This window comes from Carassius auratus, chromosome 43 (genome assembly GCF_003368295.1).
Source record: "Carassius auratus strain Wakin chromosome 43, ASM336829v1, whole genome shotgun sequence".
Taxonomy (NCBI): domain Eukaryota; kingdom Metazoa; phylum Chordata; class Actinopteri; order Cypriniformes; family Cyprinidae; genus Carassius; species Carassius auratus.
Window position 1 is genome coordinate 12,725,444 of NC_039285.1, and position 12,699 is coordinate 12,738,142.

At 38.4% G+C, this 12,699-nt stretch overlaps 1 protein-coding gene across 9 annotated transcripts in view; it reads right to left on the reverse strand.

The window, feature by feature from the left end:
- Positions 1-5,252: 5,252 nt before the first annotated feature.
- The window catches only part of LOC113061740 (GRAM domain-containing protein 1B-like), a 117,392-nt gene continuing 109,945 nt past the window's right edge, over positions 5,253-12,699 (reverse strand). For 6 of the 9 annotated variants that reach the window (XM_026231137.1, XM_026231135.1, XM_026231141.1 and 3 more), the window contains 14 exons: positions 12,599-12,679; positions 11,969-12,084; positions 11,685-11,844; positions 11,418-11,610; positions 10,445-10,591; positions 9,921-10,039; positions 9,695-9,837; positions 9,497-9,600; positions 8,460-8,660; positions 8,276-8,366; positions 8,126-8,137; positions 7,067-7,258; positions 5,480-5,603; positions 5,253-5,398 (listed from right to left, as the gene is read on the reverse strand). In XM_026231137.1, the coding sequence (XP_026086922.1) occupies positions 5,309-5,398; positions 5,480-5,603; positions 7,067-7,258; positions 8,126-8,137; positions 8,276-8,366; positions 8,460-8,660; positions 9,497-9,600; positions 9,695-9,837; positions 9,921-10,039; positions 10,445-10,591; positions 11,418-11,610; positions 11,685-11,844; positions 11,969-12,084; positions 12,599-12,679 (1,773 nt within the window). In that variant the 3' untranslated portion in view covers positions 5,253-5,308. The remainder of the gene's footprint in view (positions 5,399-5,479; positions 5,604-7,066; positions 7,259-8,125; positions 8,138-8,275; positions 8,367-8,459; positions 8,661-9,496; positions 9,601-9,694; positions 9,838-9,920; positions 10,040-10,444; positions 10,592-11,417; positions 11,611-11,684; positions 11,845-11,968; positions 12,085-12,598; positions 12,680-12,699) is intronic. The other 3 variants (XM_026231136.1, XM_026231143.1, XM_026231138.1) reach the window with 3 other exon arrangements.

Below are 12,699 nucleotides of genomic sequence, written 5' to 3' on the forward strand. Positions count from 1 at the left end.
TCTCAGTCACCCGCCCTCCAGAGGAATTCCCATACTCTTATTGGTCAGACACCGCAGCTTCATTTGCATACAGACCATGGGTCTTCGTGTGCTCAACCATAGATGAATGAATGAATGCATGAATGAATGAATTAATTAATGGACGCCGAGAATATTAATTTGTCTGGTGCGGCCGACTGAGAGGTCAGAAGACACGAAATTTCTCGCATGGGTGACTTAATAAGGACCATTAATGAACACTTGGCAAATATTTCGGCTTTCTTGGTAATGGTGACATAAGGATCGTCTTTTTGCAGCGAACTGGAACTGTCATCTATCTTCACCACGGTATTTTCGAAAAATGGTCTGGTATTAATTGAAAGGAATGTTTGTTTTATATCTTATATCTATATCTATATCTATCTATCTATCTATCTATCTATCTATATATATATATATATATATATATATATATATATATATATATATATATATATATATATATATATATATATATCGTACGTGAATATGATTTTCTCAACATTCACCGCATTTATCTAATACTGGTATTTCATCAAAAACAAATCCGTATTTAATCGATTTAAAACGCAGTGCTGATGCAAGCTGGATGTTTGCTACATTTGGATAGGACTATAAGGATGCATCTGGCAATTATATAATTAAAGAACTGGGTCATGTCTCTATCTAGTGGCTAGACATTAGAGTGATAGTTTGCTGTTGTATGGAAAATATTGAGATTTTTTTTTTAATGAGGTGTTAAATGCATTGACTCAGCTTCTGGCAAACTCCAAAAAGCATAATGCAATTGCATGTGATATTAGCATACTGTGAAATCATTGTGACTTACAACACTGTGCATTGGAGAAAGTAATTGCACTAGGGTTACTATGGTAAATAATAATAATGATAATAATAATAATCAGATAAATAATATAATGTATTTTCTCAGTGTTGTTTTATTGTTATTATTTGTAATCTGTCTACATAGACCCGAGAGCCACTGAATCAGACTCTCTATTAGACAAAGTTGTTGGAAGAATGGAAAACTGTGCACAGCACAGCTCTGCTTGTTTCAGTGAACACTGCACATATTGTCTTATACATACTGTGCATATGGGAACATGTACAAATCAGTCTGATGTAGAGCTAAAAGCAGCTCTAAAAAGATGTAAAAAATACAGTAAGTCATTGCTACACAAGTTATGGGATGCCATAAATGGAGATCAGTGGAAATCAATCAGCACACTTTCAAGAAAATAACAGTAGAGACAGTGAGACAGTTTGTTGCTGGAAACTGTCATATCGATCATGTAACTAGCACAGGTACAGTGGAAATGACATCAGTAGACACTAAAATCTCAAAATCTGAAATATAATTTAGAACAATCTTTCTTTTGCCTGAATACTTGATGACAAATGCTCAGCATAATTTCAATAGCCAAATCTCTTAGTGACTACATATTTTTCTGTTGCAAAATGCAAATTTAAATCTTTGGATAGATACATTACAAGAAGTTGCTGCATATGAGCAAAAACAATCAGACTGAAGGTTAATTATATTTTTTTGCTCAGTTGGACTCAGTAATGTATACTCGTGTATAGCAAAATAAATCAGGTGGTGTTTAAAATGCATTAAACAGAATTTCACGAGGCATTCACACACACTTATACACATACAGTACAGTGAACATGATTGTGATTTCATTTACTTTTCCAATTACTGTTACAAAACACCAAACCATGAGCAACCAATTCATCTTTTCTCTAAACACACATAGTGAAAAAAGAGAGATCAAATTCATATTGCAGAATACACACCCATCAACCTATCCAGATGCACTCTAATGCCAAAATAAAAGAATTAGAACTGAGGGAAGATTCTGAACAGTGAATACGCAGTTAAATATCTCAGTAGTTCAGCTGCGTTCTGGAATAAAATCCCAGATTCAAACACTGCTCAGAGCAACACTAAAGATGGAATTGAAAGATCCAAATCGAAAACTGCTGGACTGTGGAACACGATTCATGATTTCAAATCACATTACAGCAGATTATGTTCTGGGAAAAACATACATTCAATACAATACCATGTGTTTTTTTAGATGGAATATTATCATATGTGCTACCAGCAATGTGCCAGGAAACATATATTTCATACATCAGGCTCTCCATCTTCAACGCCTGGATGTAAAGTGCTGCCTCTCTTCATGTCGTCTGCATAAAAAGGCAATCGTTGCATTTTATGTTATATACAGTATAAATAAATTCTACCATCTATAATATTTGGTTTAGGATAGAGCACTTGTGCTCTCTCTCTCTCTCTCTCTCTCTCTCTATATATATAAATATATCATTACCACATCACATAACTTTTCTTTAATTTGACTGATTTAAAATGACAAAATAGGGGCTATCATAAATTAAAACACAAAGTTAGTGAGTCCAGTGCTTGTTCCTGGTCCAAACTCTAACCTCAAACAAAATAAAATCAGGAATGCTCCCACAGCAGACAAAGCATGTGTGTGTGGGTTCGGGTTGAGCTGAGATGGTCATTTTTAGACCACTCAGCCTTCTGAAGCCAGGTGGATGTGTAAACAGATGCCCAGTGGACTGAGCTGCTGGGCAAGAAAAAGGCAGTTTGGCTTCATGTGCCGGGAGGAAGACACAAGACATACAAGTGGAATGATTTAAAACATCACACGGACATTCTTACATTCACCAAAATAGACACAGATCCACTTACGACACACGCACGCACTCACACGGACACGTCTCAAACCTGCTTGTGCGTGTCGCTGAATAAAACGCAGTTGAATAATTAGAAACTCTTTCTTTCTAGAGCTTTGATAAGTGTTCTATGTACATAAATTATCAATAAATATCTGCAACAACCTCTCTATATAATGAAATATATATTAAATCTCTAATAAAGTATATACAGTATTGTTCAAAATAATAGCAGTACAATGTGACTAACCAGAATAATCAAGGTTTTTCGTATATTTTTTTATTGCTACGTGGCAAACAAGTTACCAGTAGGTTCAGTAGATTCTCAGAAAACAAATGAGACCCAGCATTCATGATATGCACGCTCTTAAGGCTGTGCAATTGGGCAATTAGTTGAATTAGTTGAAAGGGGTGTGTTCAAAAAAATAGCAGTGTGGAATTCAATCACTGAGGTCATCAATTTTGTGAAGAAACAGGTGTGAATCAGGTGGCCCCTATTTAAGGATGAAGCCAACACTTGTTGAACATGCATTTGAAAGCTGAGGAAAATGGGTCGTTCAAGACATTGTTCAGAAGAACAGCGTACTTTGATTAAAAAGTTGATTAGAGAGGGGAAAACCTATAAAGAGGTGCAAAAAATGATAGGCTGTTCAGCTAAAATGATCTCCAATGCCTTAAAATGGAGAGCAAAACCAGAGAGACGTGGAAGAAAACGGAAGACAACCATCAAAATGGATAGAAGAATAACCAGAATGGCAAAGGCTCAGCCAATGATCACCTCCAGGATGATCAAAGACAGTCTGGAGTTACCTGTAAGTACTGTGACAGTTAGAAGACGTCTGTGTGAAGCTAATCTATTTTCAAGAATCCCCCGCAAAGTCCCTCTGTTAAAAAAAAGGCATGTGCAGAAGAGGTTACAATTTGCCAAAGAACACATCAACTGGCCTAAAGAGAAATGGAGGAACATTTTGTGGACTGATGAGAGTAAAATTTTTCTTTTTGGGTCCAAGGGCCACAGGCAGTTTGTGAGACGACCCCCAAACTCTGAATTCAAGCCACAGTACACAGTGAAGACAGTGAAGCATGGAGGTGCAAGCATCATGATATGGGCATGTTTCTCCTACTATGGTGTTGGGCCTATTTATCGCATACCAGGGATCATGGATCAGTTTGCATATGTTAAAATACTTGAAGAGGTCATGTTGCCCTATGCTGAAGAGGACATGCCCTTGAAATGGTTGTTTCAACAAGACAATGACCCAAAACACACTAGTAAACGGGCAAAGTCTTGGTTCCAAACCAACAAAATTAATGTTATGGAGTGGCCAGCCCAATCTCCAGACCTTAATCCAATTGAGAACTTGAGGGGTGATATCAAAAATGCTGTTTCTGAAGCAAAACCAAGAAATGTGAATGAATTGTGGAATGTTGTTAAAGAATCATGGAGTGGAATAACAGCTGAGAGGTGCCACAAGTTGGTTGACTCCATGCCACACAGATGTCAAGCAGTTTTAAAAAACTGTGGTCATACAACTAAATATTAGTTTAGTGATTCACAGGATTGCTAAATCCCAGAAAAAAAAAATGTTTGTACAAAATAGTTTTGAGTTTGTACAGTCAAAGGTAGACACTGCTATTTTTTTGAACACACCCCTTTCAACTAATTGCCCAATTGCACAGCCTTAAGAGCGTGCATATCATGAATGCTGGGTCTTGTTTGTTTTCTGACAATCTACTGAACCTACTGGTAACTTGTTTGCCACGTAGCAATAAAAAATATACTAAAAACCTTGATTATTCTGGTTAGTCACATTGTACTGCTATTATTTTGAACAATACTGTATATTTCAGACATATTCTTACATCTTCAAATGAATCAAGAGATATCACAGTTTAGTAATCAAAAACTAACAACTTCATCCATCATCCTGGCTGCAGTGTCCCTTTTCACACTCTTTCTCTGGTGCAAAAACTCTTTAGCATAATGGTCAACGCTTCACAGAAATGTAAGGTCTCTGTTATTAGCGCGAATGGCCCTTTGGATGAAACTATTTCTAGTGCAGGATTATCAGGGAAACCAGCCCGGATACTACAGCATGAGTGAACTAGATTTCATAATGCTTCCTGCAGATTAAGCTCCCACAAACAGGAAAAGGGACATGGCAGCTGCGTTGTTACAGTTTAAAACCAATCTAAAAGATCATTTTCCTCTTTGAACCTCTTTGAAAAAAAAAAAATTATCAAAAAAGCATGCTCTTTTTTTCCCCCTCAGGTCCATTACGTTCCTCTGCAAACTGTAATTTCATCAGAAAGAACCTGAAAGAAAGCTGGAACAGTGATGAGCCCATTCGGACTTCAACTGTCCCACAATTCCATGGGACAGACACAGCTCCATACTGTGGATTTGCTGTCTACTAGGGAGTTTCTGGTCCATCTCTTCTTCTTCTGGTCTCTATCAAGTGTCTCTTTTGTTTGGTATGCATAGTCGTACACACACATTTCAGCGCTTTGTTTTTTGCCTTTAGTTTTTATAAGTGGCTCTACATTGCACAGCGCGCCCTGGTGGCCTGGAGGGTAAGTGTCAGTGATATCGACTTCTCTTCTCGTCGGAGGCTGAGTTGTAACCTCGCAGACCCACACCTTTCTGTAGGCTCAGTAAGGAATCCTTCATCTATGTGAAGACACATATGTAATCATTTTACAAGCATGCTTAATCATATCGCTTCAGTGTGTATGCGAACGTATCATATACCTGATCCAATAACAGTACAGAAGATTTGATAATCTCTTTCCATTTCTGCAGCTCCGCGTCGTGGTAGCGCTGCTGGGACTCCAGGAGCTGTGCCCATTCCATCTGTGTAGACGGCAGTTTACTGCTAAAATGCATGGTAACAAAAACACCACCACTAAGTGATCTACTGTCAAGTAGAATGTATAGACACTTATTATAAATTTCAAAATCAGCGGGGTTAGATGCAGTCCAAACATCCGCAGATGTGCTTGGGATTTTTTTGGGGATTTTGTGGGAGGAGATCACAACTGTGGGTGTGACTTCTGTGATTCTGAATTATTTTGGGTGGGGCTTGATTGCTGTTTATTGCTGTGGGTGGAGCTCAGAATTATGGGTGGGAATAAATGTTGTTGTGGGTGGGTCTTGGTATTGTGGGTGGAGCTTTTTATTGTTGTCTTGGTGTTTAGGAGGAGTTGTAAGTGAAGTTTAACAATGTTGTGGGAGGGGTTTGACATTGCTGTTATAAGGTGTTTGACTTCAAGCAGCGCAGACCGATCAATGTATGACATCAAAGTACTGCGAGAGCTATAGAGAGCAGATGTCACCGCTTCTGTGTCCAAACGCTCTATCAGATACCATGAGAAAACTACAAAAGGTGCTAATATACACTCACAATGTGATATAATACTACCAAAAAAAAGTATAATCCTAACCTTTAACTCCATACTGTAATCCCAGATAGCCAGAAAATGAAAATAATAATAAATAAACAAATAAAAATGATTTTTGTTTTTTTGGGACGCTTTGAGCATGGAGGCTTAGTGTACACCGTAAGTAAATGTTTAATATGAATAAACAGTGCTCCTAAATGGCTGCTGATGTCATATTCTCAAGTGAAGCGAGTTGAGGCTTGGACCTGGAAACAGCTCTTCTTAGGTCACCACTTAACAACCAAATTAGTGTTATGGGAGGAGCTCATAACTATGGTCATGGTTCAATATTATGGTATGTGTGACTCAACATTGTTGTGGGTGGGGCACAATACCATTATGGGTGGGTTGTTGTTTTGTGGGAGGAGCTAACCATTGTGGGCGTGGCTCAATATTGTGGTATGTGTGACTCAACATTGTTGTGGGTGGGGTACAATACCATTGTGGTTGGGTTGTTGTTTTGAGGGAGGAGCTCACCATTGTGGGCGTGGCTCAATATTGCTGTAAGTGTGACTTAACATTGTTGTGGGTGTGGCACAATCCATAGTGGGTGGGTTGTTGTTTTTGTGGGAGAAGTTCACCATTGTGGGTGTGGCTCAATATTGCTATAAGTGTGACTCAACATTGTTTAGGGTGGGGCACAATCCATCGTGGGTGGGTTGTTGTTTTTGTGGGAGGAGCTCACCATTGTGGGCGTGGCTCAATATTGCTATAAGTGTGACTCAACATTGTTGAGGGTGGAGCTTAATATTGCTGTGGGTGGAGGTTAATATAAATGGTTTGGGTCTTGGTGTTGTGGATGGAGATCACAAATGTGGGTGTGGCTCAACACTTTTCTGGGTGTGACCCAGCATTATTAAGGGTGGAGTTTGATATTGCTGTGGGTGGAGTTTAATACCATTGTGGATGGGTCTTGATGTTGGTGGGTGGGTCTTGGTTCAGTATTGTTGTAGGTGTGAAGAAGTTGTAGCACGTGTTGTACCTTTCATGTAGGCGTAAGCCCTGCCAGCTGGAGAAGCTTTGTGCAGAATACTCCAACATCCAGAGTTTATAGAACAGCATCACATTCAAAAACACCAGTAGCACCAGACTGCAGAGAGACAACAAACAGACACATGGACACATTCAGTGAAGAAAAAAATGACAAACGTTGGACTTGTGATGAGTAGAGTGATAGTGATCGCATGTTAGATGAGGAAGGAAATGTGCTACACACAGACATACACTTTTGCTGCATTTCAGTCAAAGTCAAATATGAGACATTCCTACTTTTGTCCACAGAAATAGACTTTATTCAAGTAGGAAAAGTGGACTTGTTGTGGTGAATGAAGTGCAGCATAAGACTGGAAAGCCCCTTTCACACTGCATGATGGACCCGGAAAATTGCCGGAACATTGCCGGGTCACCTTCTGTGAATGCAAACAAGTCCCAGGATTGATTCCGGGATTGGTCCCAGGTCAGGGACCTACAGTATTAACATTGCCAGGTTCAGTCCCGGAACGAGCGCTGTGTGAACAAAAGCCAGAACTAATGCCGTAAAGGCTGTGTCGTAGTGATGACGTATGTTATCACGTGACTCTTTAAGCGAGTTATTTGAAGGCAGATCAACATTTGCGCCGAAAAAAAATATGTGCAAACTGTAATGAAGCAGAGATCAGTTAGTTCCTCACTTTCCGCGCTGACGCTGAGATCGTTCGCCAGCTTAAGTGAAAGTTAACGTGCCTAGCGTTTTCGACTTGTACATTACATGTCACACCCTGATGTCACGTGTCTTTACGGGACCTTTACGGGTTGTGTGTGAATGCACGCAAATATTCCGGGTAATCACTGGCAACAATTGCCAGGACACATTACCCGTGTAATTGCCGGAATGGCAGTGTGAAAGGGACTAAAGAAGGGCACTGAGATGGGATTTTTGTAAAATGGATATATATTTGACATCAGTAAAGGAATGTACCTTATACAGATCCTAAGGCCAACCACATGAGGCAAAACAAACAAACAAACAAACAAAAATGATAGGAAATGTCACTAAGTCATATTAATAAAACCATTTGAAAAGTAAACAAAACCATCAGTACTAATTAAAAGAGACAGTACTACTTACACAAAGCTGATGATGAGGAGTGGTTTAGAGAGGTTGCAGAAAATCCTGCCCCCTGGTGTGTGCTCAGGAAAGTGTCTCGTCTGAGTGGAACCTGTAGGACGAGTACATGAAAAAGCAACAAGTCTTATCAGTTTAAACCTAATATCTTTTATGTTTGATTATATTTGGATGTGCATGAACTCACCTGCCACGTGTTTAATGCGGTGGATGACCTCCTCGTCTGTCGGTGTGGTAACAGGACTTAGGGTCTCATCTAGATGGGCTGTGCGCAGGTGGGCGGGGGGTCTTTTTCTCCGTCTTAGGATGGAGTTGTTCACTGCTTTAGCTTTGGGAGACAGTCTGTGGCTTTCCATTACAGCGTCCTCCATCTTTGCTAACTCCAGTTCTGTTAAAATAACTTTTTTTAGTGGTGGAAAAGCATTCTGCACAACAGAAGGAGGGACATTAATGCAAAACACTGAGTGAAGCGGAATGAAAATTGTGGGTGGTGCTCAAGATGGCTGTGGGTGTGAATTGTTATTGTTCTGAGTGGGGCTCAATGTTGTAACGGGTGGGAATTTATATTGTTCTGGGTGGGGCTCAATATAGATGTGGGCAGAGCTTAATATTGTTGAAGGTGGGACTCATTGTTGTGGGTGGAGCTTAATGATGTGGATGGAGATTGGAGCTACAATATTTATTGTGTTTAGGGCTCAGTATTGTTTGGGTGGGGCTAAATATTGATATTGCTATGGTTGAAGCTTGATGTTTTGGGCAGAGCTACAATATTATTATGGGGGGAATTCATTGTTGTGGATGGAGTATAATATTATGTGTGGGGCTCATTATTATGGCTGGGACTTGATGTTTTGTGTGGAATCCGATTTTGTTGTGGGAGGAAGTCCATTTTATTGTGGGTGGGGCTCAATATTGTTGTGGTTGGAGCTTAATGTTGCGGTTGGAGTGATTAATGGAAAAAGTGGAGTGAAATTGAAAATAGATGTGGGCGGTGCTCAAGATGGTTGTAGGTGGGGCTTGAGAATTGTTGTGTATGGAGCTCGATGTTGTTGCTGGCTGGACTCTATATTATTTTGGGTGGGGTCAAGTTTTGTTTTGGGTGGAGCTTGATATTGTTTCTGGATGGCTCTTAGGATGGTTGAGGTTGAGGTGGTTTTGGGTGGTTGTGAAACTAAGGATGGGTGTAGGTGAGTTCATAATGGATGGACACTGAAACTGTCTTACCGAGGCTTTTGAAGTTCTCATCCAACCCACTCCAGAAGTTCTTCTCAATGAAGCCCTTCACCAGCCCCCAAGGCTGTTTCCTGAACCTCAACTCTGTAGAAACCCTGACGGATGAATTAATCACATTATTGTCAATCCACACTTGCTTCTCTCTGTTTGACCTTGACCTTGAAAAACTACTGTCCTGTTCATCCGTACCTCAGCCGACACTTGTTCTTGGCCACACGCGTGAGCATGTATCGGTTTAGGGTGTAGAAGTAGTCGTGGTACGGCACGTCATGAGTGATGACTTCAGCATCGATGATGTAGCACTCACTCTCCTGGCTGGCCTTATACAGAGTCTAGTTCAGAGAGGTAACAGTGAAATAAATACATAAATAAAACACACACACAAAAACAGTACCGAGGAGAATTCCAGTCTTACCTGAGTCTCAGTAACTGTAGCTGTTTTAGGAGCCAGCGGGTTGGTCAGGGAAATTGTGTACATGATGGCCCTGGTCTGATTTCCAGCAACTTCCTTCTTCCAAGGATGATACACCACATCTGTGAGTAGATATGCAAAACCAAATCAAGCATATCAGAAGAACAGTTATTATAGTTAACTACAACTAAAACCATAAAAAAAAAAAAAAAAAAAAAAAAAAAAAAAAAAAAAATATATATATATATATATATATATATATATATATATATATAAGCTTGTAGGTAATAGGTAAAAAATAAAATAAAAATTAATAAATATATTTATAATAATTAAAATAATAAAATAAAGAAATGTAAACTCAAATAGGATTTTTTTTTTTTTTTTACACAAGTAACTGTAATGAGCACTATAATAAGCAGTGAGCTGGAGATTACAGATAAATCAGTCTCTTCATGGTCTTGATCCTTCTATGAGGATCTATTTTAGATCATCTAAAGTTAATTCTGTTTTTGAAGTGTTCTGACCTGTGAATCTCCTCTGCTCCATAAAGTCTGTCATGAACTGGGACTCAGTGAAGAGAATGGTGTACAGTTTATCAACACTGAATTTATACACCTCATTAATGTACTGGCGGCCGTTCAGATCCTCGTGGAAAGCTTGTACCTCATCACCTAAATAAACATTCAAACATAAAGATCAAGTATTGGCATCAAAATATGTGTAGATTCTCACACTGTTCACTATTCAACACATTTTCAGAATAATGCAGAATATGAATCTACGTGTAGTAAGGTATAACAATTAATTGATTAATTGTAAAAATCAATATTGCTTTGTGCTGCTTCCAAACTGTGAACATGTTTATATTGGTTTTGATAATGTGAAAGCGTGCACTTTATATCGTAATATTTATTTTATTTTAATTATTTCATTATTATTATATAATACAAATTAATATAATTTAAATAAAATAATCATATTTAAATTATATTTTAATTATTAAATGAATTTCAATTATTATATTTCATTTAATGAATTAATTATTCTTTTAAGTATTATATTTTAATTATATAATTATTTTCCTCTTTTTTAATAAAAAGCAAAATTAAATATATTATCTATCTATATACACACCCACACACCCATATATTTTATTTATTTTATTTTAAGAAAATAAATGAAATAATTAAACATATAATAAATATACAATAAATATATAATATAATATAATTAAAATCAATATTTAAATAATATTTAAATAATTAATTTAATTTGAATTCTTATATTTTATTTAATAATATCTATCTATCTATCTATCTATCTATCTATCTATCTGATAGATAGATAGATAGATAGATAGATAGATAGATAGATAGATAGATAGATAGATAGATAGATAGATAGTATATAAACATCTGTTGTTTAAAGAGACTTACAAATAAGGAATACAACATTTGTTTAAACATAAACAAACAAGAAGATCCCCCCCCCCCAAACCTTCATCATCTGTCTCTGAGGAATCACTGAGATCAGTGGGTATATCCTCATTGTCGTTGAAGTCGAGAGCCAGTGGTGGCACAGGATCCAGAGGACTGGCCGGCTCGCTGCTCCTCTCCTCGGCCAGCAGAGGGAGCGCCAGCAGATCTCCATCAGGAAGGCAGTCTGTGTACTCCTCTGCTGCAATATCAAACTGACACCAGCATTATTTTAAACACTATCTCTTAAAACGGCCTATGTGAAGACAGCCTGAGAGCTTATACTCACAGACAGTGGTGTATCAGTGCTGCTGGGAGGAGTGGTGGAGTGTGTGATGGATCTCTTGTGTGACGGAGGAGAACTGTTGTCTGGCTTGTTCTCACTGCTGCTCTTGGATGAGTTATCATTACTGACCTCGTTCTCCTCTGCCGGGATCTCCTCGCAGTATCTGAACAGAGAGAAGGTGGACACTTAGGTGCAAAATTTGTGCAACATTCACATCTGTTATAGGTTGTATCTGAATATGTTGAGTTCTGGAGCAGTAGTTAAGAGAGCATGCATGTTTAACTCACCCCATGGTGTTGAAATCATCATCAGGCGGCACGTAGTCTTCATCGTCACTAGTGAGACCCAGCTCATTTCCATAGCACTGATGTACAAAGTGCCAGAGCTCTTTAGGACAGAGAGGCTGCACACAGAGCATATCACAATTCATTATATTTGCTTAATATATAATCATTGCATGGATTATGTGCATTTATGCACACAAGAGAACTTTCATGACAAAATTCAGCTTAATTGTGGCACACACATACAATACCTCGTTCTAATGTTTCAGAACTGTTATTAAAGTTCTGATGATTTTGGAGTATCAGAAATGAGTGACTGTGTACCCAAACTTAGTCATTTGTATAAAACATGCCCAAACGTGTCCATATAAGAACTCTTTGCATAACCTTTCCTGTACTTCTGTTACTCTACTTAGAATCCATCCTGCTTTAAAGACATTGAGCGTTTAAGGCAGCAGACGACAAAATCACAGTGTGCATTTATAATAATGTGTTGGTGTGGATGCTAATATAGTTATTGTTATAGTTATCTTTCTTGGTGTGAATGGGCCGTAAACTTCTCTGAGTGGCCTCTGCTTTTTAACAATTTGAGAATCCACTTGGTATCAAACACTAATGTGTTCATATTGTCACCTTGTCCAGCAGTGCATTCTGCCAAAGTCTGAACATCATCATGTAAGTCCTGTCTCTCGCACCAAACGATGTGAAAAAGTGCTGAAGGGAAGAGAAAAGCA